This window comes from Puma concolor, chromosome D2, assembly GCF_028749965.1.
Source record: "Puma concolor isolate L17-30 chromosome D2, mPumCon1.1.hap2, whole genome shotgun sequence".
Taxonomy (NCBI): Eukaryota; Metazoa; Chordata; class Mammalia; order Carnivora; family Felidae; genus Puma; species Puma concolor.
Window position 1 is genome coordinate 35,270,331 of NC_141677.1, and position 24,793 is coordinate 35,295,123.

At 48.8% G+C, this 24,793-nt stretch overlaps 1 protein-coding gene across 7 annotated transcripts in view; it reads right to left on the reverse strand.

Moving 5' to 3' along the window:
• Positions 1–24,793, reverse strand: part of CAMK2G (calcium/calmodulin dependent protein kinase II gamma) — a 122,648-nt gene that overhangs the window by 25,231 nt on the left and 72,624 nt on the right. For 6 of the 7 annotated variants that reach the window (XM_086680026.1, XM_086680025.1, XM_086680028.1 and 3 more), the window contains 10 exons: positions 17,611–17,670; positions 10,363–10,417; positions 9,409–9,474; positions 6,345–6,417; positions 6,099–6,201; positions 5,584–5,667; positions 5,043–5,137; positions 4,300–4,422; positions 623–706; positions 332–374 (listed from right to left, as the gene is read on the reverse strand). In XM_086680026.1, the coding sequence (XP_086536152.1) occupies positions 332–374; positions 623–706; positions 4,300–4,422; positions 5,043–5,137; positions 5,584–5,667; positions 6,099–6,201; positions 6,345–6,417; positions 9,409–9,474; positions 10,363–10,417; positions 17,611–17,670 (786 nt within the window). The remainder of the gene's footprint in view (positions 1–331; positions 375–622; positions 707–4,299; positions 4,423–5,042; positions 5,138–5,583; positions 5,668–6,098; positions 6,202–6,344; positions 6,418–9,408; positions 9,475–10,362; positions 10,418–17,610; positions 17,671–24,793) is intronic. The other variant, XM_086680031.1, reaches the window with a different exon arrangement.

Below are 24,793 nucleotides of genomic sequence, written 5' to 3' on the forward strand. Positions count from 1 at the left end.
CAGCACATTGTCCAATACCCTAGTGACTGGCTAAAAGCTTAAAGTGCTAAGAGTCTTTAGAGAATTAAATAAGAATCCCCAGGGACAAGGTAAATGGGAGGCTGGGCAGTTTACTCTTTGGGAGGGTTTAGGGAATAGAATTCGTAAATGTGAACCCAAGAGAAGTCCCCAGAATCTCATGTAATAGGACCCAGCAGCAGCAGCCCCTCAAAACAGGGTCATCTTCATATTGGTCAAGGTATTGCCTGAGACACCCACCACTGGGATGGCAACACCCTGTTCTGACCCACTCACCTCAGTGGAATTAAAGTGCACGGCTGGGAAAACATACCTGAGAAGTTTCTGGAGACAAGCATGGTCGTGAGGATGGCACCCTGGGGAAAGAAGAAGGGCCTGTCAATTCAGCTGGAACTCTCGAAAAGCATAGCCTGGTCTCAGGCAGAGGGCAGCTGCTGTCCAGAGCCTCAAGGCCTCAGGTCTTTGGGGCTTCCCAACATGTACAACTTTCACAGCTCAGCTCCAGCCAGAAGGGGAGCTTCCTTTTTGATGGGTTAGGACAGGCTTTTGTCCTGTCAAAAGCCATGATTCCAGGATGCTGGCAGCCTGGAAAGGCAAGACTCACCTTCAGTTTTCTCCGTGCATTGAACTTGCGCAAGCACTCCACAGTCTCTTGACGATGCATCATGGACGCCACCGTGGATCGTTGCTGGAACCCAAACAGACAGGCCTGTGAGCCCTCCTGCCAGGTCCTCTGCCCCTCACCCTAGTCCTAGCACTGTTGGCTCTGTGCTCAGCCACCCCTGAGTTGATCTGAAGATAAAATGAGGTCATAGATGTGAAATGCTTTTACAACAAAAGCACTATCCCGAACTCAAGGTTATATAAGGACAAAAATCCGAACATGAAAACATCACTGATAACTGATGCTAGATGAGGAGGGTGCATGAGACAGCACTCTCCCCTTCCTTGGGAAATGGGAGGCTACAGAATGGAAGAGAGTATCCTGTGTGTTGTGATCCTCATGCAGTAACTCCTTCAGCAACTGCTGGCTGAGCATGTACTGCACTCCTGAGCCGTGAGAGAACAGGCAGTGTTCCTGCTCTCTACAGAGAATGTTCATCCCTTCCAAGAGCCCCTCTCATCATACCCCCACAAGGACCTGAAAGCTGATCTGAGAAGCTAAGGGTCTTCACCTTGAAGTATCAATTCTTTTCATCATTTTGGATGGTAATTTCTCTTCAGTGTATCACTGCTAAACTTCCTTCCTCCTTAAAGAGTCCACTGGAAATGATTTACAATTATGATGATTTACAATGATTTCCTTGATGACTCAGGGTCATCAATACAAGCATCAATTATTATGTAATATTTTAATAGAGTGATGTCCTCAGGAGCTACTGAGTTATATAGGATGGTGGAGGGTGGGGCCTATGAGAATGACTCCCAGGACATAGTATAATCCCCAGTTCTTGAGTATCTGTTTTAAGTTGCTCACTGCCCCCCTCCTCCCTTTGCTGTTGCTGTCTTGGCTAGTTTGCTAGAAAAATAAATCCCACAACATGCAGCCTGGCGCCCCTCCATGGGGCTGCCCCATAATCCTTCCCCTCATCCCTGGCCCACTCCTTTTCCTGGTTCCCAAAGCAAGTCTGCCAACCTCCTCTTCCCTTTCCTGAGTCTTATAACTTCACTTCCTCCTCCAAAGCATAAATTTTTCCACAAGGAGAAATGAGAGATCATCACACAAGAACTCCTTCAACTTCAGACCCCCATCCACAAAGTGATTTTCATCTGATTTCAACCTCTTTTTACTAGCCCAACCTTTGCTTCTTCAAGTACTCAATATTTTTAATCCTTTATTCTAGACTATATTCTTCTCTATACATTATACTCAAGCCTCTCCTTAAACAAAAATAGAAAACTCCCCTGACTCATCATCTTCTGTATACAGTACCATTTCTTTCTCTCCTCACCCTCATTCCCTCTTCCCTCACTGAAGAAAGGGTTCAGTTTCTCACTCCACTGCCTCTGTCAGTGAAATAATGAAACAATGGCTTCTGATTGGTCAGAGTATATGGATTCTTCTCCATCTTTATCATGGACTCTCTGTGGCAGACCATCCCTTATTGAGACCTCGTTTCTTAGGATCTCCTGCTCCTGAACCTCCTTCGGCCACAGAAGTTCTCATTCCCAGCCCTCTTTGCTGGCTCCTCTAACTGTGTCTTTACTTGCTGGTGTTCAGTGGCCGTCTCTTTTCTTACCGAAGCAAATACAAGCCATAATGGGAATTCGATCAGCATAGAAACAATCCCATTTATTTCAACACCACCCACACAGAAATGACTGCAACCCACATTTCCAATTTTTAACTTCTTTTCTAATCTTTGGAACCACATTTCTAACCACCCATCTGATGTCTCCAGCTAGAGGTCCCCAGACACCACACTCGATATGTATAAAACTAACATCATCATCTTTTCTCACAAACTGGCTCTTCTTCTGGGTTTCCTCTGAATCAGTGAATGGTACAACCCTCTGCTTATTACCAACTCAAAATCTGGCAGTCCCCATAGATACCTCTCTCCTTCACTCCCTAAATCCAACTGGTCACTAAATCCTTTTGATTCTGTCTACCAAATATCTCCCAAATCTGTCCACTCTTTGCCACACCACTCAGTCTCCTATCATTACCCTTAGCTAAGACCTCATCTGGTCTTGCTTAGACAATTACGACAGCTTCCTGAGCTCTCTGCCCCAGCCTCCTTTCTTCTTCAATTTCATTTTCTACAAAGCTTCCAAAGTGACCTTTATTAACTGTGTACTTCATTGCCTCTTTATTTTTTTTGTAATTTATTGTCTTCATATTTTATTTTTTTCTAAGCAATCTCTACACCCGACATAGATCTTGAACTTACAGCCCTGAGATCAAGAGTCACATGCTCCACTGACCAAGCCAGCCAGACGCCCCTTCGTTCCCTCTTTAAATCCCTTAAATGGTTCCCTGTGCTCTCAGAATAAAATCCAAACTCATTAGGCAGAGACTTGTATGTCATGGAATCTTTTTGGCCTTGTTCTCTTGCATTTTTGTAGGCATATCTTCATCTACAACCAAACTACTTAACATTCCTTAAACTTGCCACAATTTCCCATGGCCTTTCACCCTGGCCCATGCTAACCTCTGTCTTCAGGTTGTATCCTGAGGAACTCCCAGCCAGCTGTCAAGAACCAGGACAGAGGTCACCTCCTCCATGCAGCCTTCAGTAACCTCACTACTCACCAGATAACAAGAGTTCCTGTGCACTCATTAGATTTTTTTATGTACTTGTCACATTGCAGAATGGCTGCTGTTTGAGTGCCTAGGTCCCCAGATAATTTTTAAGATCTCTGGGGGGAAGGAACCATGCTTTACTCATCTTTTTATCTTCAGTACCCACACAGTGACTGGCACTGAAGAGGCACTCAGTAAACACAGGAAAAGCAAATACATAAATGCACCATGGTTGTCAGGAGGCCTAACTGTACCAGATCCTCTTCTTTGTTTGAAAACAGATTTCAGGGGTGCCTGAGTGGCTCAATCAGTTGAGCGTCCAACTTGGGCTCGGGTCATGATCTCACGGCTTGTGGGTTCGAGCCCCGCATCGGGCTCTGTACTGACAGCTCAGAGCCTGGAGCCTTCTTTGGATTCTGTGTATCCCTCTCTCTCCTCCCCTCCCCCGCTTTCACTTGCACTCTCTCTCTCTCAAAAGTAAATAAAAATTAAAAAATATTAAAAAAAAAACAGATTTCAGCTTTATAGAAGTGTTCATGGAAAAAGAATATGTTGATCCACATTGACGGCCTGGAGGCTCTCCTAGCTTTATGACTGAACTTCAAGATGCTCTTTTTAACTGCCCAGAGGCCCCCTTTTGTTTATTTGTTGGGTCTTGGTCACATTCCCATTAGAGTTGTGTGACAGCTGAGAGCTGAATATGCACCCTAAGCTTGGTAATTCACTTTGGGTTGTGCCAGCTGCTTTCTACCATCAACTCTCTAGAGTCTGCAAGGGTCAACCTAAGCTTTCATTCAAGATCAGAACTAAATCACACCTGACAAGTAAGTGGGGGAGAGACAGGTTGAAGCCAATTAGGCCACTGCCTCCTTGAATCCCTCCTGGGCCCCACCCAGTCCCCCTCCCTCTCTGCTGGGTCTTTGCTCAGGGCCCAGAATTATTCTCTGTTCATAAAAAGGAGGGTGAGGAGAGTACTAAGGGCATATTGAGGGCTGACATCTCTGAGATCCTCCACCCCAGGCGAAGACACTTACGCAGACCCATGGATGCTTGAGAGCCTGGTCAGCTGTGATGCGCTTCGCAGGGTTTATGGTCAGCATCTGGTTGATTAAGTTCTTGGCTTCAGGAGTCACCGTGTCCCACTCTGGTGATGGGAACTAAGCAGGAAGAGGGAAAGGAGACATATGAAATCTGTGAGCCCCACACTCTGAAAGGGAGGCTCTGTCTTTGTTCCAACTCCTATAAATGGGATATTCTGTGCTATCTAAACCTCCCTGGCAGAGAGATGGAGAAGCCCTGGGGCATCCCAGCACCTGTGTCAAAACTTAAACACTAGGAGAGGAAGATAGAATCATGGTTAGAATGCCAGGATATCAGATCAGAGTGGGAAGGGGATTTCAGCAATCCCATCTTCTGGTTCAACCCCATCTTTTTCCTTACTAGAAAGAAACAGTGGCTCAACAATGTGCCCAAGGCTGCACTGCAGTGGAAAGAGCCATGACACTTCTTGTCCCTGTGTTATGTACCACATCACACCTCTCAGGCCATTCTTTGCAAATAACGGATCAAAGAGCTTCCATGCGCTCCTCAATTTTATAACTACCAAGAAAGGCTGTGCAAAAAAGTTGTTCCTGGGATAGGGTGTGGCAGGAATTGAGACCTGTATGCCCATCCTTGGGTCCTCAAAGTCCCCAGACACTCCCCATATCCCATGACATACTAAACATGTCCCCTCCTGTGGACAGAGCCCGAGGGTCATGAACAAACCAGTCCTTACATCATAGGCCCCAGCCTTGATCTGCTGATACAACTTGTGCTGATCCTCATCCCAGAAGGGAGGGTATCCCACCAGGAGGATATACAGGATGACCCCTACGAGACAGAACACAGGTCATCGGGGTCACTCACCTACTTCACTGAGGAACCAAGAAAAGCCACACAGGGCTCAGCCACGCAGAAAGTCAAGGTTATATCAGAGGTGGAAGTGGATGGCAGACCATAATGCTGTGCCACTAGCCCCCTCCTGCTATCCTTCGCTCCCAGTGTCACCGCCCACATCAGGGATTTCTTTAGGCATAAGCCATCCTCTAAGGCGTGCGTAAATCCCTCTTCAGGAAGGATGCAGTATAATCCAGGAAGTATTTGGGGAGGAGCGAGTGATGAGAACAGCCATCCCAGGGGCACTAGAGCAAACACCGTGATTTCACACACACCAGACACTTGTGGGGCCCACGAGGAATAGCGATGCCTCTTTCTCACCATCACTGGAAGTTGAGGGCCCTTAACATCAAAAAGCTGAGAGTGTGGAATGGGCTTACCGCAGGCCCAGATATCCACAGGTTTTCCATAGGGATCTTTCCTCAAGACCTCAGGGGACAAGTAACCCGGGGTGCCAGCAAAACCTGTAGCAGAAGAGAGGGCAGAGGCACACTGAACCCACTTTCTCTCTCATTAAAACCACATCAGCAATTTCCCCCGAGTCCCTTCTCATTCCTGCTGCTTTTGCTACATAAGCTCTCAGCACGTGGGCAGCAAGAGATGGCAGGCTGGGTTTCTTGTAGTGCCCAGAATAAAAATCAGAGGGCAACTCCGTGTGCCTACCAGGAGCTCCCATTCCTCCCCAGAGGCAGCAAGAATGCTGTGCTGACAACAGCTAGACTCACTGTACTGAGTCACGTAGGGCCAGGGGGACGCTCTGTACCCTCCCCCTTCTCCAGTCTCTGAGGAGACCAGGACCATTAAGGGTCTGGCTTCTAGTTCTGAAAGAGGAAAGCAGATCAGGAAGAGGAGGAAGGGTGGGGGCCACATTCCAGGAAGACAGGGTCACTCTTACCAAACCAAGCCTGCTGCTCTCCCTGGACTTCAATGGCTAGGCCAAAATCAGCCAGCTTGACGGCAGCACCCTTGCATTTACTCGCCAGCAGCAGGTTTTCAGGCTGTATAAGGAAAAAAAACCTTATGAGGCACCCACCCTCTGGCCCTGAGGAAGCCTTGTTTGGGTCCTCGCAGTACCACACCCTGGCACCAGGTGGCGCCTATGCTTCACAAGCAGAAGGCAAAGGGGGAGCCTGGGTAGTACCTTCAGGTCCCGGTGGACGATGTCATGCTGGTGGATGTGGTTAACACTCTCCAGGATCTGATGTATACAGTGGCTGTAAAAGCACAAGGAAAAGAAATGTCAGTGCAGGGTTAAACTACTCATCCACGACCACTCACTACAGATTAAAGCATGTAAGTCTGGGTTACAGATTCACAGGGAATCACTGAACAATAGCTAAAACCTTGGACTCTGGACATCATCTAGTTCAACCTATTTTACAGAAGAAACTGAGGTCCGGGCACATTAACAGGTTTGTCCAGGGATTCCCACTAGATAATGGCAGAGGACAGACCAGAACAGAGTCTACCAGGCCTCCCTAGACTGCAAAGGCCCAGTACAACCAGTCCATTTCCAGGAAATTGGGGACACTCCTGAGAAAGAGAGACCATCCAATCCCTTCCTTCTTTTTTCCCCCTATAGAAACTCTGTTCTCGGAGAAGAGACTTGTGGTGGCATCTTAGGAAAGCTAGTACAACTATACCTAAGTTGTTTTGTTGGAGGTACACTCACTCATTTAAACATTTATTGACAACCTACAGGCACTGTGCTTGGTAGCACACAGACTATAAAGATAAAACCCAGGACGCAGACACCTTTAAGAAATGATGTGCTTAACTACTGGGCATTTATCCAAGGGATACAGGTATGCTGTTTCGAAGGGACACTTGCACCCCAATGTTTATAGCAGCACTATCAACAATACATAAAGTATGAAAAGAGCTCAAATGTCCATTGATGGATGAATGGATAAAGAAGATGTGGTATACATATACAATGGAGTATTATTCGGCAATCAAAATAATGAAATCTTGCCATTTGCAACCACGTGGATGGAACTAGCAGGCATTATGCTAAGTGAAATTAGTCAGAGAAAGACAAATATCATATGACTTCACTCATATGAGGACTTTAAGACACAAAACAGATGAACATAAGGGAAGGGAAGCAAAAATAATATAAAAACAGGGAGGGGGACAAAACAGAAGAGACTCTTAAATATAGAGAACAAATAGAGGGTTACTGGAGGGGTTGTGGGAGGGGGGATGGGCTAAATGGGTAAGGGGCATTAAGGAATCTACTTATGAAATCATCGTTGCACTATATGCTAACAAATTTGGATGTAAATTAAAAAAGTAAAATTAAAAAAAAAAAGAAACGATGTGCTTAAGAAGGTTCCAAACAGGGCAACTGAGGAACATTTCTGGTGATGATTTTCCACAGAAAAAAACCAAACTAACCCAGAGTCACCTTCACCTACTATTTCTTTTCTTTCTTTTCTTCTTTTTAAAATAAGGTCCACGCCCAACATGGGGCTTGTACTCAACGTGGGGCTTGAATACATGACCCTGAGACCTCAAGAGTCTCATGCTTTATCACTGGAGCCAGCCAGGCACTGCAACTGCTATTTCTTGAATCAGGCCGTCCACCTTCCAAAATATCCTGCCACACTTGCAGTCAAACTCCTGGCAGAGAGCATCGGTGATCTAGAGCAATGGTGAAAAGTGGGGGATGATTTTGCCCACAGGGGACATCTGGTAACGTATGGAGACGTTGCTGGTTTTCACAAGCCATCCTCTAAGGTGTGGGTAAATCCCTTTTCAGCGGGGGGGAGATGCTACTGGCATCTAGTGGGTAGAGCCCAGCGATACTTCTAAAATGCTACAATGCACAGGAGAGGCCCTCACAACAAAAAATTATCTGGTCCCAAACATCAGTAGTGTTGAAGTTGAGCCTAGAGAATGAGACCCCAGCCAGCCGGGAGGTACTACCAGATATGCAGAGCAGGCTTGCAGAGTGTCCGGGGGTGCTGGTCTGATGTCCTGGACTTCTTATTCCTTCCTCTAAAATCTGATTCTGGGGCTTCCACAAGAGCCAAGGGGTCTTACCAGGCTCCTGAAGGCTGAGGCTCAGGCCTCCCTTCAGGACACAGCCCATGAGTAGGCCAAAGAGACTTCAAGACTGAGCTGAAGAGGCGAGTCTCCACAGAAATGTATAATTAGAACAGAGCCAGGCTAGCAGGGAGAGCCTTCTGGCCAAAAATGGCAAAAGTGCGAAGTGTCCCAGCAGAGCCAGGCCAAGCCCACTGGTACAGTCACACACAACCCCTCCCCTCCCCCTAGCCAGCTCTCCCTCCTCCCCGCCAGGCTCCCAGAGCTATCACCGCCTCCTCCTGCCCCAGAGTCTGGTCCTCCCCTGCTGGCACTGGAATTCATCTCCCCACTTGAGAATTTTTCCCCGAGGCCGAAGCATCTGAAGTTGATCAGCAAACGCTGGCCTCTCAGGGTTGAGAAATTTGTGAGGAAGCTGCACTCCCCCACTCTCCAGAGGCAGCCAGAGCTGCCACAAATGCCAGATAAACTGTAGGCAGGATGATCAAAACCAGGTTGTATGGACATCACCCTCAGAGAAATCTCAGGGCTGGGGGAGGAGCCAAGGCAGGAAATACAGGTCACACAAGCACCTAAGAGCTTTGTGGGCTTCCGTGGGGGGGGGGGGGGGGGGGGCGGGGGTGAAGACTGAGGGATATGACCAAGGAACAGTCCTCCAGCCTGAGGAGCCCCACATCAGGGCTGGTCATGGTGGTCAAGGGACTAAGTGATCCAGGATGGAATCTCTGCCAAGAAGGTTCCTGGTTGGATTATTAGCCCAGATGTTTACACTCCTTCAGAACACAAGCCATGTTTCCTCCATCTCTGGATCATTCCCAGGATGCCTTGCACACAGTAAAATTTGTCAAAGGAAAGAAGCAGGGTAGGGAGGGCCCTTGGGCAGGCTTGCCAGTACACAGTAGTGCAAAGAAAAGGTATTTCCAGAGTGAAAGGATAAAGGAGACTTGCAAATGCTTCGCAAAAACACGGATCTGGGAGTATTGAACTTTTAACTTCTAACATCACCTATCAAATGCAACCCAGGTCCAGCTTACAGAATCTCTGTCCAGATAAGAGCTCTTCTGATCTTCCCCAAAGACTATTCAAATAGGCAAAATGCCTGCCCCCCCTAACGTGGCCAAGACTCACACTGAACTCTAGGGCACCCATCTCACCTGGCATCAGCTTCACTGTAGTACTCTCTGGCCACGATGTCTTCAAACAGCTCCCCGCCGGTAACACTGCAACCAACAGACAGAGAGAGTCAAAGGGGGTAGGTCAGTGTCAGTTGGCCAATACCAGCATCCAACAGGAAACAAACAGGTCACACCAAGGAACAGCTTTTAAAGAAATCCAAACTCTACATGCATTTCATCTGAGAGCCCAGAACATGCTCGATCCTTCAATGACATGGGGCTTCACCTTGGGGTAATGTGGGCCCTCCTTTTCTCCAGCACATTTGTTTCTATAACCTACAGATTAGTTAACACTCAGGCAAAGAAGAATATACAGAGATCTAGGAGAAAATAATCAATCTACTCAGAAAGTCATAGCTTTATTTGAGACCAATATGAATACTAAGATACACAGCTACCCAAGAAGGACAGACCTATTCTTAAAGTTGAAGAATAATGAGACCAAGGACACAGAGACCCAATCCTGAAAATACCAGAGAGGCATTTCCAGGAGGTAAAGAGCCACTTTTAAGATATTAAACCACAACCAAAGTGGAGGAGAGACCAATTGGAGTCCAGTTTATGACTAATAAAAGCCACCTTCAATTTCCCAGAATTTTTAAGGTCATGTGAAGAGCTGTATTCTATTTCTCCACTAAGGACAACACACCAAGAAACAAGAAAAAAGCATTTGCACAAGGTGTGCTGCTGAACAGAAATGCAAGAGTAATGCCATCCGGGGGTTCAGAGCCCTGGGGAGATACTGAGTGAGCAATGAGGTCCCCTGAGCAACCTGCCCATTACTAGAGGAAGTTCAAACTCAAACCCTTTCTTTTGGCTAAAGGAGAGGGACTCTCAGCAGAGGCTGAAGACCCAGTTTAGGTCTTTTTCCAAGCCTTCATCTTGAGCCAGCTGGAGGGAAAGGCCCCCACACCCTCAGAAAGTGGAACTTACAGGTCAAACACGAGGTAGTGAAACCCTTCTTCAGAAATACTGTCATGGAGGCGCACTGCAAGAGAGGAGATGGGGACAGAGATTAACAGAGAGAAACCTTGGAAACCTACTCCTCTCCTCCTCAGCAATCCCACCCCTGTCCCAGCCTGTCAGCCTCACTGGACGGTCTTCTGAAGGAGTGGCAGTAAGAAGTGGCGACATGCCCATCACCCCCCAAGACCAGGTGACACAGCCACAGAACAGAGAAACAACCAGACCCCAGGTCCAGTGCTCTGGCTGCCATCTCATACTGCCTCAAACGTAGGCAAGAGATAGAAGCTTTGTGGCTAAGAAATAAGACAGAAAAGCAGGAACCTTCCCAGAGGTGCTAGTCCCAGAGGAGGTGGTCCTGGGATATGATGCATGACAGCGTAACGTAGAGCAAGAGCAAGGACCACCTGGGGATGCTGACCGCAGAGGAACAAAGAATGACAAGATGGATGAACCCGAGAGCTCTTTTACGGGAGTAGATGGGAAAAGGGGAATTAAAGGCAAGGGGAAAAGCTGGAAAGGTAGAGTCCAGCAGGAAGGCACGTGGAGTGAGGCTAATGGATGGTAAGCATGGGAGGCAACATGCAAACTCAGGCAATGACAATAATAATTGTTTATTAAAGTGCTTATTACATGCCAGGCCTTGGGTTAGGCTCTTTGCATACATTATGTATTTCTACAAGCATTTATTGAGTGCCTACTATGTGTCAGATTCTGTGCTGGATGGTGGAATTTAGGGACATAGCAGCTGCCTCCAAGGAGTTTATTCTTCTGGACAACCACTCCCATTCTACAGATGAGGACGCTGGAGGCTCAGAGATGTTGTATCTTACCAAAGGCCAAAGATATAATAGGTCAAGATGTAAATCCAGCTCTTTCTGAGTCCAAAGACTGGTCTACACCACTGCTTCCTATAAGAGATGCAGTGTAGCCCACACAGCCAGGCAATAGAGCAATGGAGACTGTGAGAGAGACTACTCGCAAACGCACTTATGACAGCAGCATAGACGGGTCCAGGAGGCCACTGCAATGAGCAGACTAGGGCAACTCACCCGCTGCAGGAAAAGGCTGGCAAGCAGAATCCCTTCCCACTTCCCGCCTCCAGAGCTCCTGGGCAAAAAACCAATCTAATGTCTTCTGAGGTCTCCTTTTCAAGCTTCTGCCCACAAAGCCACCTGTGGCCTAAATGCCAACCCCTGAGCACCATTCTAATGCAAACACAAGGAGATGCTTTGGCTGAATGTCCCAGCTACTCCCGTCCCTTCCCTCACCTGATCTCTCCTGATGGGGAACCTCTGTCTGACCCTTGCCAATCCTCGGGGGTTTCAGGAGCAACTCACAGAGCACGTTAGGAATGGCCTGACACCAAACCAGCCAGTGAAGATCTTGGATACACAGAAGTCATTGTGTCTCTTCCTTGGTGGCTCCATGTTGCCAACCACCCCAAATGACAGATTCCATTTCCAGTGTCAGACTGTTTCCTCAGGGCCAAGGGGCTTCCCTACATCCTCTCCCACCACAGCAAGATCAGCCAGAACATAAAATATAGGCACTTAGCCGTTACTACAGCTCTGTGGTTCTTCTCAGTTGACAAATGAGGACGCAGACCTGCCAGAGCCAGATCCAGGGCCCAACAACTGTCATATCGCCTACTTTATTTGATCTGATCCGGTTACCCAAAGTTCTACCCCAAACTCAGTATCTCTGTGATTTACCAATGGGATCAAAGGCAGGTGGTACTACCAGGATCCCTCCTCCTCCAACTGTTCCCTCCTGTACTTGGGCAAACAAGCTCATACTTCTTTAGGCCCCCAGATGACAGAAGGAAGGAGCTACAGCCAGACCCGTTCTTCCCTCCCACGCTATTCAACCCAGGCGTGCTCAAGCGAGCTCCCCCAAAGCCCGGCCAGCCCCCTCCTCACTTGTGCTTCTCTGGTCTAAGTTGGGGCTGCACACAAAGTCTTGCTGCAGCTGCTGCTCCCTTGCTTCCAAAAGGACTTTCCATTTAATTAAAAATTCACTATTAAAAAGCATTAAAGTGTGTAATACAAATAATCCCCTGGAAATCAGCTGTCCCAGAAGCTAAAGACCAGCTTCATTAGGGAGGTGACTAACAGTAGCAGGACAGTAAGCTAATAGTACAGCAGGTACGATGCTAACAACCACTCCCAGGGGAATCCTGCCCCCCGGCCCTACCTCTCCCAGCCCCTGGCCCCTGTGCCTGCCTCTTAGGCTAGCACAGCAGGGCTGAGAATGGGGCAGAAAGTACAGGCACCCATGCCCATGCTGAGATATGGAGGCACTGGCGCTTGCTCTTCTCCAGGAAGGCCACACACAGAGCCCAGGTGGGAGGAAGCAGGGGAGGGGAATCAGAAGAGAAGAGCAGTAATGGAAAATTAATCCAGCCCAGAGAATGGCTTTGATGTGTGCCCCAGAGCAAGGTACCACTGAGACAAGAAGGGACAGGTGCACAAGTCCCCATACCTGAACGAGATACTTTTTTTTCTCTTGCAAAGAAAATTAGGAGAACTGAGAACGAGGGAAAAACTTGACTGCACAACTCTAAGTGCCTCCCTAGCAGAATCTTGATAATAACGATCCAAGTTATAACAGCTAATATTTAGTTGGGCTGTTTCTATGTGCTAGACATTGTGCCAAGTGCTTCACATATGTTATGTTATTGAACTCTAAGAAAGGTACTTCTACTACCCCCATTTGACAGGCGAGAAGACTGAGGTTCCGAAAGGAACTCATCCAAGCTCATACTAAGTGGCAGAACTGAGACTTGAAACCAAAACAAACTGACATCAAGATTCTTGACATTGTAGAATTGCCTGCGAGGGAGTCACTTTTTTCTGTCCTCTTAGGCTAAGGAGCTCCAACCTGTCCCCACTAACTCCGGCCATTCCGACCTGCTCCCCTGAAACAGGCATGGCTGAACAGGCCATGGATATGGCTGTGAGGAAGAGAAACCCAGCCATGCTACTGCAGAGCTTCCAGGCCAGTGGGGAAGACAGGTGTTAAACCAGCACTTACACAAATATGTAACTAAGCACTACTGTGTTAAGGGCTATGAAGTAGAAGTAAAGGATGCTACGGAATAAAATAATCACCCAGCCCGTTCCACAGTAATTAGATGGTCGAAGGCCAAGGAGGGCTAGACTAAGTCCACAGACGGGAAGACCTGGAAAAGGACTATAAAGCATTTACTGCATTTCAGTGATATAAACCTAATTACTGCTTTTTAAACACTGCGGAAAGAAAAAACAGCCCAAACACCTAAATACCTTTACTTGATGGTTCGTACCTCCAAGCACTCACAAAGCCATAACCCAAGTGCTGTGGCTATTTCCAATTCCTTAAAAACCACCCCAAAACATGCCATATTTTAACTAGCAAATCTTGGCTTGGAAAAAGCGTCACTGTTAAAAGTGTCTGCAGCAATAGCAGAGTGGGAAGGAGGTCCTGCTTCCCGGGGGACTGATGGGAGACTCTGGCTGCCCTCCCCATCTAGGAGCAGGTGGGCAAGAACCCCCTTGGAGCAGAGATTTAGGAGCTGCTTGGTCATGATGCAATGTTTTCTTCTTTTTCTTTGCACCTGTTTTTGCTACACTTACTGTTAGCTAAATGGCCCTGGGTCCAAGGTAAATGGCAGCCTGGCTTAAATAATCTGCAAACTGAGCTGGGGCTGAGGATTTAGGGAAGATCACTCCTGGGGGCTAGAATCTCCATTTTCATCACTTCCATTTATTTCCTAGGCCTCCTTTGCTCACGGAGCCCTCTCACAACTCCACGAAGAGGCACAGATAACAAAATGGAGGTGCAGGCAGGCTAAATAATTTGCTGCAGGTCACAGCTACAGACCAACACATCCCAGATTCAAACCTGGAAGACATGATACCAAAGCCACACACTTTGCTTCTCCATATATGGTTCACAGACCAGCAGTGTGGGCATACCCTGGAGACTACACACGAGGAAGCTCAGGTCTACCCCAGACCTCCTGAATCAGAATCTGAATTTAACACGATCCCTCGATGATTCATGAGCACATGAAAGTTTGAGTAGTGCTGCTCTAAACCATAATCCTAGACTGTGATTGAACCTCCCAGGGCAGCTCAGCACGAAGGAAGACAGAGTCTATTCATTAGAGGAATTTAGAGCAGGGAGCAAGCAGATCACAGGTAGCACACATTCCACTCAGACTAGACAGTACTGCTGCTCGCTCCTCCTCTCAACTCCACACCTCTGGCCACTCTCCCAAAGATGTTTTAGGTTCTGCAGTTAATGCCTCATAACCAACAGGCTTTTTTTTTTCATCAATAAACTTTATTGTTTTGAGCAGTTTAGGGTTCACAGCACAACTGGGTAGGAAGTACAGACAGCATCCACATACCAACTGCCCTACACACTCATGGCCTCCCCTACTGTCAATATCTCCCACCAGCACGGCACATTTGTTATCATCGATGAGCCTATACTGACACATCATCGTCTCCCAGACTCCACAGTTTACAGTAGGGTTCATTCTTCCAGCAGGCTTTTAACCTCTGGGATAGAATATCTATCAGGGAGGAAAACTGGGGATGCCTGGCTCCTTGCACCAAATATCCTTCTGAATTCAAGGGTCTCCGAGTCTGACAGCAACCAGAGGGTGATCATGTGCTCTCTGTTCTCAGCATCCTCAACTCTGCACCACTCTCGGGCTGGTCCACTTGTATCCCTGCGGGATGGAGTTAAAGAGGCTGGAGCCAAAAGGGCCAAAGCTCTGAAGGAGGGGGCAGCGAAGAGAGGAGAAGAATAGTGAATTAGGGCACAAAACTGCCTCCTCTCCCGCCACAAGCCAGATCAGGATCCATGGCAACCCCCGCCTCCTGGATCCACAGTTCCACCACATCTCTAGCAGCCCTGGTTCCCACCGGAAGCCAGAGAGCCTGGCCAGCCAGCTCTCCCAGGACACCGTCCTGACTCACCCTTCCCTCTCCCTGCTCTTGACCCCAGAATAAGGCCTCAGACCAACATCCCTCAGGATCTGGGAACATTCATGACACGAAGCACAATTCTAGGCAATCAGATGCTGATGAAGTGAGGATGCCTTTCCTGGGTTGGGTCTCGCTGGCCCCCTAACAGAGCAGATGGCTGAGGCAGACGGTCTCCAGGTAGAGCTGGGGGCAGGTAGATAAAAAGGAAAGAGCTACCAAACCAAAGTAAGGTCTAAAAGGTCAAAAGTATATATTTCATTTCTAGAAATGCATAAAAAGAAGGGTATGACTGTTTTCAGCTAGAATCCCATTTTTGCCCTTCCTGGTCATTTCTCAATTGTCTTCATCTTACCTCAACCCTTCTAGGGTCAACCAGGTCAACCAGGAGGTGGTTCCGCCTCCTGCCTCATTTATCCCACCCTATATTCTCCTCCCTACATGAGAACAGTTCATCATTATTCTATGAGTTGGTCACAAGTAGCATAAGGAAAGGAAGTGGCTGTCCTCAGACCCTGAGACCTGGGACTGGAACATCAAAATGCTTCTGTGTTTGTGGATGGCTTTAGCTACCAACACACTTTTTCTTCCTGTTCTGGAACTTCTAGGTTAGAGGTCACAAGCTCAAAAGCCTATGGCAATCAGTGCAAACATGAGGTACCAGAGAGTGGCAAACGATGGTGACCAGCAGGCTCAAGGGACAGCCGCTGCCCAGCCCGAGCAGATGGAGGCTCAGGAGAGCCACAATGTCTGATTCGAAAGACTGGGAAACAGAATTTTTTTTTTTCTTCAAAATGTGAAATCTCGTTTTTAAATATTGGCAAATAATAAAATATTTTTAGACCACTGAGCTGGCCAAACAAAACACGCCTGAATTTGCGATTGCTGGTCTAGTTATTCCTCTCATTGTCTCTTCTCTCCTACCCAAGGTGATACATTGGTCCCAACTGTGCTGTTTTCAGGTGAGGGTCTAACTTGAGAGCTCACCCAGGGAGCTCCAGTAGTTCCAAGCCCAGGACCCCTCAGCTGAGAGGTACTGGCTCGATGGAGCACACTGCACCAGCAGAGTCGAGCACTGGCTCTGCCAATCTGCTTCAGGTGTAATCCAAGCTGCCGATTGTGATCTGTAAAGCCCTGCATGGTTGGAGTTCTGGTTACCTCAGAGCTGCTCCTCTCCCCCTTGGGCCGGAGTACGACCTCGGCTCTCCCATGTAAGGGCTCACGTTAAGCATTCCAGCCTGAGGTCTGGGAAACCAGAGGCTGGGTAGCTCCGGAGGAAGCATCCAGCTTCGGCATGTCACCTCACAGCCCCGGCCGCCAACAGAGCAGAGGGTGAGGCCTCCGGGGCACTGTGGGAGCCCCGATATTTAGGCCATGCCTGAGGAGCAGGGAACACGTGTTGTTCTTTGTGATGACTCAGGGCTTTCAGGGAAAACCTAGGAGATGCTCCCTGCTCTGCCTCAAGTCAAGACTGGGGTTTCTGCTCAGACGCTGCAGCCAGCCCAATTTCTGTCCCCTCTGCAAGAAGCACCAAATCAGGGCCAACGCTTTTGGCAAAGGCTATTTCAGCTGAACAATATAAAACTGAGCTGGAGTGGGTTGTGGCAGGCAAACCTCCTCAGGCTTTAGAACAACCAACAATGTGCTCTTGTCCCCCAAGTTGGGGTGGGAGCAGGGAGAAATCCTCTTAATTTTTTCTCCTTCCCCATGAGAGTGGCCCCTGCCATCCCTTCTCCAGAGAAGCCAGGCGGGTGGGCAGCTTGCTTTCCTGGCTCTGGGGAATACAAACGGGAGCACCATGGAAACCCCCAGAGTGTGCATGACACCGTTAACAGGAACAAAACTCTTTCAAGTCCAGAAACAAAATCCGGACCCTTTTATGATGGCTGTGGAAGGCCCCTGGTGAGGGATGCTGGCAGGCTACTAGCCCAGTGCCTCACACGCTGAGGATCCTGGACCTCAGCCCAAAGACGGAAGGAGAAGGGGAAGAAAGGGAGTCCAAAACCTGTTCCAATCCTCACATCCTAGCCCTGAAATAACACTGCAGGGATGGAGACCCTCAGGTCTCTAAACTAGAATGCCCCAGAATTCTTAGCAAGACACAGTTGCTATCCCACTTGGACAAAAAAATTACACCAGGCAAAGGCCCAGGGGCAGAAGTGGTTTCATACACAAAAGCAGTGCACCTCTGTTCTCCCTGCCTTCTACAATATGCCCAATAAATACCCTAAGCACTTACCAATGTTTGGATGTTTCAAAAGTCGGCATATCCGGGCCTCACGTTCTAGTTTTTGGTGATCTAAAAGCAGAAGAGAGGAAACAAAAACCATCAACCATCCATTCTCTTTGTGGCCACCTTGCTATTCACACTCTTCCAACTATGCACTTTTTACAATTTGCTGAATTAATGCAGCAAGTCACAGCAATCCCAGGGATAGGTATTATGACCACTTTTTCCAAATGAAGTAATGCTCTAGGAAAGCACCTTAAGTTAGTGACAGGTGGAGTCGGGATTTGAATCCAGGTCTTCAACTAAAACTCTGGTACCCTTTTCACTATAGCAGGGATTTCACTGGGCCAGGGTGTCCAGAATTTCTTTCTTGATAGAAATACTAATAATAGCTAAGTTTTATTGAACACCTACTATATGACCAGGCACTGTGCTAGGAGTTTTACATATATTCTCTAACTGAATCTTCATAGTATCCCTGAAACATAATGCTGCTGACAACCAAGATGATGATGAAGATGATAATGATTTGATAAAATAATCATAGCTAACATTTCTTGAGAGCTTACTTCTACACCAGGCAGAAACAGCTTTTAACTGATTCTCGTAACAACTCCATGAGGCTGGCACTATTATGAGGCCCTTATTACGGTAATCCTGCTCTCCCCAGGATCTGCTTGGCCATACACCGCTATGAGCTCTCACCTCTTTGCACTCAGGCACTGGGGTTACTCTGCTTTGGTGAAATGACCAGAATCTAGGAGATCTCAGATGCAAGCAAGCAACATTGGTCAATTCCTTCCATAGGAAGGCAGAGCTCCAGGAAGTAGAAAGAGAGGATGCTACTATGCAAAGCAAGGTGGCCTAGAAGCCCTCTCCACCCCACCTGCTGGAATTCTGCCAGACAGCCCCCTCCTACACAAAGTCTCCCCTGTTCCTCTCAGTAGATGGGACTTCTCCTCCCCCTGACCATCCCCCCACCTTCCACTGCACTTCTTATAATGTTCACATCATACATTGTGTCCACCATCTTTTGGTCACAAGCTCTTTAAAGGGTGGGATCTTTTTGAGTGATGCTTCCTAGAGTTCCTTCCATAACAGAGGCTTCATAAGGGTTTATCAATAGCATCAATAGTAGTAACAACCATTATTTACTAAGGATTTACTATTTGCCAGGCAGAGGCATAGATTATCTTATGTCACCCCCACCAAACCCCTATGAAGTAAAGGATCTGATTAACTCTATTACATTACAAGTGAAGAAATGAGGAAACTGAGGCTTAAAAAGTTGAGGGAACCTGCTCAAGGTCGCAGGCAGTGGATGCAGGTGGTCTGAGCCTAGAGCCCTTTCTCCAGCATGATGCTATGATGACAGGATAAAGAAAAGTAAGAGCAACCCGTAAAAACTCCAGGCTTTGTGGGGGCATAGCTCAGTTCACCTCGACGTCTCCAGGCCCAGGCAGGTACCTTCACATCTCCATCTGCCAAACAATTCCTGCCTCCCTTGGTAAGGGCTTCTCCCCACCCTACCTCTACCTTAATAGCAAAGAGCCTCTGTAGAGCTTGCCATGACTCCCACAACCATCCTACCAGGTAGGTGCTATGACGGTCACCATTTCACAGAAAATGACACTGAAGCCCAGAGAAGTTAAATAACTTGCCCGAGATCACACATCTGGAAAGGGAGGAACTAGGATTCAGACCCAGGCCTGCCAAGATAATGTAGTCTGTGATAATGCAGGGATTATAGACTAAAAGGAATTCCTAATTGTTGTTTCACCAATCACCCCTAGTTTTGTCCTAAACTTTCCCTCTAGCAACAGTTCTGCTTTGTGGAAAAAGGAGGTGGGGACAGGCAGAGATTAGTTCCTGCTGCCCAGGCTAATCCATCCCAGCTGCCCAAAGATCTGGGTCAGGCCCTCCTTCCTATCCTCAGGTTTGGCATTACCTCTAACCGGGATGCAGCCAGAAAACCACAGGTAACCCCACACTCCCACATCACCTGGGACCCATCAGTCCCAGGGACTTTCAGACCCTAGAGTTAGTTGAGAAAGTAGTGCTAGCCCAGCCCAGTTGGCAGGGGGCTTGCTTTTTCCAGATATGGCTGGAAGGATGTCAGGGCTACCCCACCTTCCTCTCAGCCCCTGAAATTGGGATGGGAGTACCCAGCTAGCCAGCCCCAAAGCTTCCCTCTCTCTGACCACTTACCTCACCACCCTCCAACCCACAACCCTTGGGCATGGCTGCCCAGGCAGGTGCAGAGGAACAGCATCTTACAATGAGGAGGTGGCTGCTAAGGGGAAGGCCTGTAAGATTAATGTTTATCTCCTCCCATAAGTCTCTTACTGGCTAATGGTTCCAGTCCCACAAGAGCAACAGCACTAAAAATAAGGGTGCTCTGGCTTTACCAGTGACTCAGAAGGAGGAGAGACACAGATTCATCCTTCCAGCTCCTTGAAGGAGCTTCCCAGCGTCCAGAGGGTCCTTGTTAGCCACTTAATTCAGCCCTGTCTCCAAGAAGCTGAGTCCCCATGTCTTCTCTGAACCCCAGGCTACTCCTTCGTCTTTGCTCTGATCCTTAACCATGCAGTCCATCCATGAACACAACAGTTCTGGAGCCAGACAGCCCCGGGTTGAGTCCAAGCCCTGCTATATCAGGTAAGCTATTAAACTCATCTGAGCCTCATTCATGCATTCAAAAAAATATTTACTGAGGCCTTCTATGTGACATGCACTGTTCTAAATGCTGTGGATACAGCAGTGAACAAAACAGGACAAAAATCCCTGCCTTGATAGAGGTGATATTCTAGTGGCGCTGGGTTGGGGGAGGGACAGACAATAAGAACTAGATGGCACATTAAATGTCTTGGCAAGTGCAATGTAGAAAAATAAAGCAGGGAAGGGGAATAGTACATATCTAAATAGGATGATCACGGAAAGCCTCAGCAAGGAAATGACATTTGATTAGAACCTAATGGAGGTGATAAAAGGAGCCAGATAGATACCTTGGGAAAGAGTGTCCTCACTTCTAAAACAGAGGCAGTCAGGGGCGCCTGGGTGGCTCAGACAGTTAAGTGTCGGAGTCTAGATGTCGGCTCAGGTCATGATCTCGCGGTTTGTGAATTCCAGCTCTGCATCCACACACTGCCAGTATGGAGCCTGCTTGGGATTCTTTCTCTCCCTCTCTCTCTGCCCCTTCCCAGCTCACACACTCTCTCTCAAAACAGTAAATGAATAAACTTAAAGCAAAGAAAGAAAGAAAACAGAGGCAGTGATATCTGCAGATTAAATGAGGTAATCAGGTAAATGCTCGGCACGGTGCCTGGCACATGGAGAACCTCAGCCGTGGCTATCACCAGAGACACAGAGAGTTGGACCCATTCTCTCTCAGCTTGGGCACCCAGAGAGTCCACAACACACCAGCAGAGCCCTCTGACTCAGCTCTGTTGCAGCCCCCCTGGGCATCGAGGTATTCTCTCCTGTTTTGGTGGGGCCCACCTGTGTCTACAGCCTGCAGGTGAAAGGTTAGCAACAGGGGCTTCTCAGAGAGAGGAAAGCCTAAGGAAGTGCCACTGCCTGCAGGATCCCTCCTCTTCCTCAGCCTCACCTTTGTTGGCTGTGGCGTCCTGCCATGCAGAAGCTCTGCTCAATGAACCATGTGGTTTTTGCCAACCATTCTCTCTCTGCCTCCTCACACCATACACAGCCAGCTGGTACCCCGGCCTCTCTGCTATTGTCTCCTGTCTCTTTCCTCCACACACCTCCTGGCCTGTAGTCCCCTCCAGGACTGGTCTACGTCTGGGGAAAAAGCAGAGAGCTCCACCCTAGCAGAGGCTGTGGTATTTCAGGAACAAATATGGTTTGTAGAGCATCTTTCCCAATCGCAAGGGCTGTCCTGGCTAACGCACAGTATCACAACCCCAAAAGAGGTGAGGCCACTGAACTGACTTGGTCCACAGTGGCAGGTCAAGGGCCTGGCTGGGCATCCTAAGGTGATAACACACCAGCTGGTGCTCTTGTCACAAAGGTGGCCTTCTCCCTTGATACACCCCTCCTCCCACTGACCATGGAGCTCACCGTTCCTAGGCCTTCCAAGGCTGACCCTCTTCCCACCCACCTTTCAAGCGGGCTATTCCCCGCCCCCTCATGTGGCCCAGCCCCCCCTTCCTGTTTGACAACAGCCACTTCCCGCTTTTGCACAGGGCCACTTCCTGCCTGCCTGTGTGCTGCTGCCATGGAGAGACCCACCCCTGCCGACCTTCAGCCCAGCTCCAACCACATCTCTCTGCAAAGTTCTCCCCCTCAATAGCAGAGGTAGCAACAGGAGCAGAAAGCAGAAGTGGCTGTTATCAGGGATCTGCTTGGGCCTTCCCCAACAGCCCCTCCAGACAGAGCCAGGCCCAAGAAACAGGCATCCCTGGAGGCTCTGCCTCTCCTGCCTTTTGCCCAAGTATGTCCAGACCTGGTCCAGGCCAAGTACCCATCACAGGAAGAGCAGCAAGGAGTGACCAGAGGGTCAGTGCCAAGCGAGACAGAAAAGAGGAAGCAGTGAGGAGACAGCATACGGCAAAGGGGAGGCAGAGTTCTAGAACCACCTCTCCCCTAAACCCAAAAGAGAAGCCTACTCCAAATGCACTTTCCTTCCATCACAGGATCAGGGGCCAGGGAAGGCTGGCCATTGATCCTCCATGGCCCTGTAGGGATATGACTGATTTAGCGACTTTTCTCTATAACCACAAGTGCCAGCACTAATTTAAAAAAAGATTTTTTTTAACGTTTATTTATTTTTGAGAGAGGCAAAGACAGAGTGTGAGCTGGGGAGGGGCAGAGAGAGAGGGAGACACAGAATCCAAAGTAGGCTCCAGGCTCTGAGCTGTCAGCACAGGGCCTGATGTGGGGCTCGAACTCACGAACCATGTGAGATCATGACCTGAGCCAAAGTGGGACGTTTAACCGACTGAGCCAACCAGGCACCCCGCCGGCACTAGTTTCACATAAGATCCTACTGCCACCTAAATACACAACCCTCTATCATGGAAAGGACACAGAGCTCTACTCTGGCTATGAGGACACTCTCCAAGTTCCAATCCCAATGACATCCTTGACTTTTCAAAGGGTATTTCAAGGGTCTGTGCCTATGATCCCAACATGAACGATGAGAAGATTCCTACAGTTTCCTAAAGCCCAATTTCAGATGCTTCAAGTGGAATGTCTCCTCTTGCTGCCCTCCTGAGTGCCCTCCTCTTCCTTACTAAGCAGCAGAGACCTCCGTCTGGCCTCTGGGGCATCACCTGGAGGAGAAGAAACAAGGGCACCAGAGGGATCTGGTGTCATTATCCGCATTTCCAGCTGCTTATTAACAGTCCCTGGCCTTGGGCACTGACCAGTGGGAATCCCAAGTCACAATCCCATTGACCTCATCCTGACACTGTGATGCCACATCCCTTCCTGTTTGAATCTCACTCTAAAGGTGCAAAGAGTCTCCAATTAAGAGCAAAGTCCATCCACCATGTAAGAGCAGGGGTCATGGCTTCCAATTCCTTCACACTCACACACCCGGGACCAGCTGAGGGCTATGAGTACAGTGGGATAGGCCCTGAAATGTGCTCATGTGAACCTCCAAGGTTCTGTCCCTTAATCTGGTATTCTCCCTTTCTCTTCAGTCCTAACTCAAGCAGGTTTAACCAGGTGACACAAAAAGCCAAGCCCTACTTTGGCCTTTGTGTCGTAAGATAAGAGAAGCTTTAACTAAGGAGGGAAAGGAGAGAGGAACCAAGAAGTTGTTCCATAGCAAAGGTCTCCCAAACCAGCTTGGGTGGAGAAAATCCCCATGGGGTCACTAGCAAGGTCCAAGAAGGCAGGGCTCTGCCTCTGGACACTCTGGATGCTCTCAGGGCCAGAACAGGGTCAGCCGCTGAGTTCTCCATGCCCCCGGCACGGCTCTGGGTGCCTGCAGCCTTTGCCCACTGTTTTGGTGACATTTCCTTCATGGTAACCAGCCCCAAGTAAAACATCCCAGGAAGCAGCCCCTAAAAATAGCTCCTCCCAGGGCAGCAGCAAGCGGGGGGGGGGGGGGGGGGGGGGGAGGGAGGGGAAGAGAGAGAGGAGAAAAGAGGGGAGCAGATGGGAAGCTGTTGCCGCTGCTGATAGGACCCAGGAAACAGAGACGGTGTTGGTGGGGAGTGGCTGGAAATGTCCCCACCACAAAGGGTCTGTACCCAGAGAGGGGGGGTACAGATGAGAGCGAGGCCTCAGCCAGCAGAACGGAGGGATTTGCTCCACTGGGCTTAGAGCTCTGGGCCTAGATGGAGGTGTGGGGATGATATATCAACATTCATCACAGGAACAAAATGCCCAGAATCTGGTTTAAAGGGAGGAGCCAAGTGAAGACCACACTGCTTAAGGATGCTGGGGTCTGAGCACTAGCAAAATCACTGGCATACCTACAGCTCAAAAGAAACAAACCAACCTTCTGTGCCTTGGTTTCCCCACTGGCCCTGGGGCAGATCTTTTTGGCCCTGGGCAGATGACAAAGGCCTCTGCTGAGAGGCACTCAAGAGGTGCAAAGTGCCCATCTCTTCCTGTCATCACCCTTTTGGCACCCATGGGATCAGGCCCTTGTTGGCCTGCCAAGGCTGTCCAGAGAGCGAGCACAGAGATGGGGACGGGAGCCCATCATACCCACGCCTCCCCTTCCCTGCCTGTAGCCTCACCAGAGAATGGGGTCAGCCACTCACCTCTAGGGTTTCAGCATAGCCTCGAAGCTTGGAACACAGCTTCTGACAAGAGACCAGGGCAAGCAGCAGGAAGAGATCAAGGATGGGGCCACCTTCCAACCTCCATCCCCACCCCATGAGGCTAGCACCCGAAGTCACTCTGGGAAGGTGGACAGGATGGCAGGGTGACAGGCCAGTGGTGTATGAACTAAGACACATAGCTCACAGCGTGACTGTATGACAAAACCGGCCCAGCATAAGCCTTGGCACAGAGAAGGGACCTCCAGGCTGTTTTCTCATCCACTTAGGGGGACGAGTCAGTGGAGCTCAGTCACTTATACACAGGATGCCCATCTCTCTGTCAACAGAAACTGACTGGCCTATTATCCTCAGGAGGAAAACACAGTTCTGCATACAACCTCCTTAAATGCTTCCTCAAGTCGCAGAGTCCTGGCATTCCAGTGCTGCATAGATCT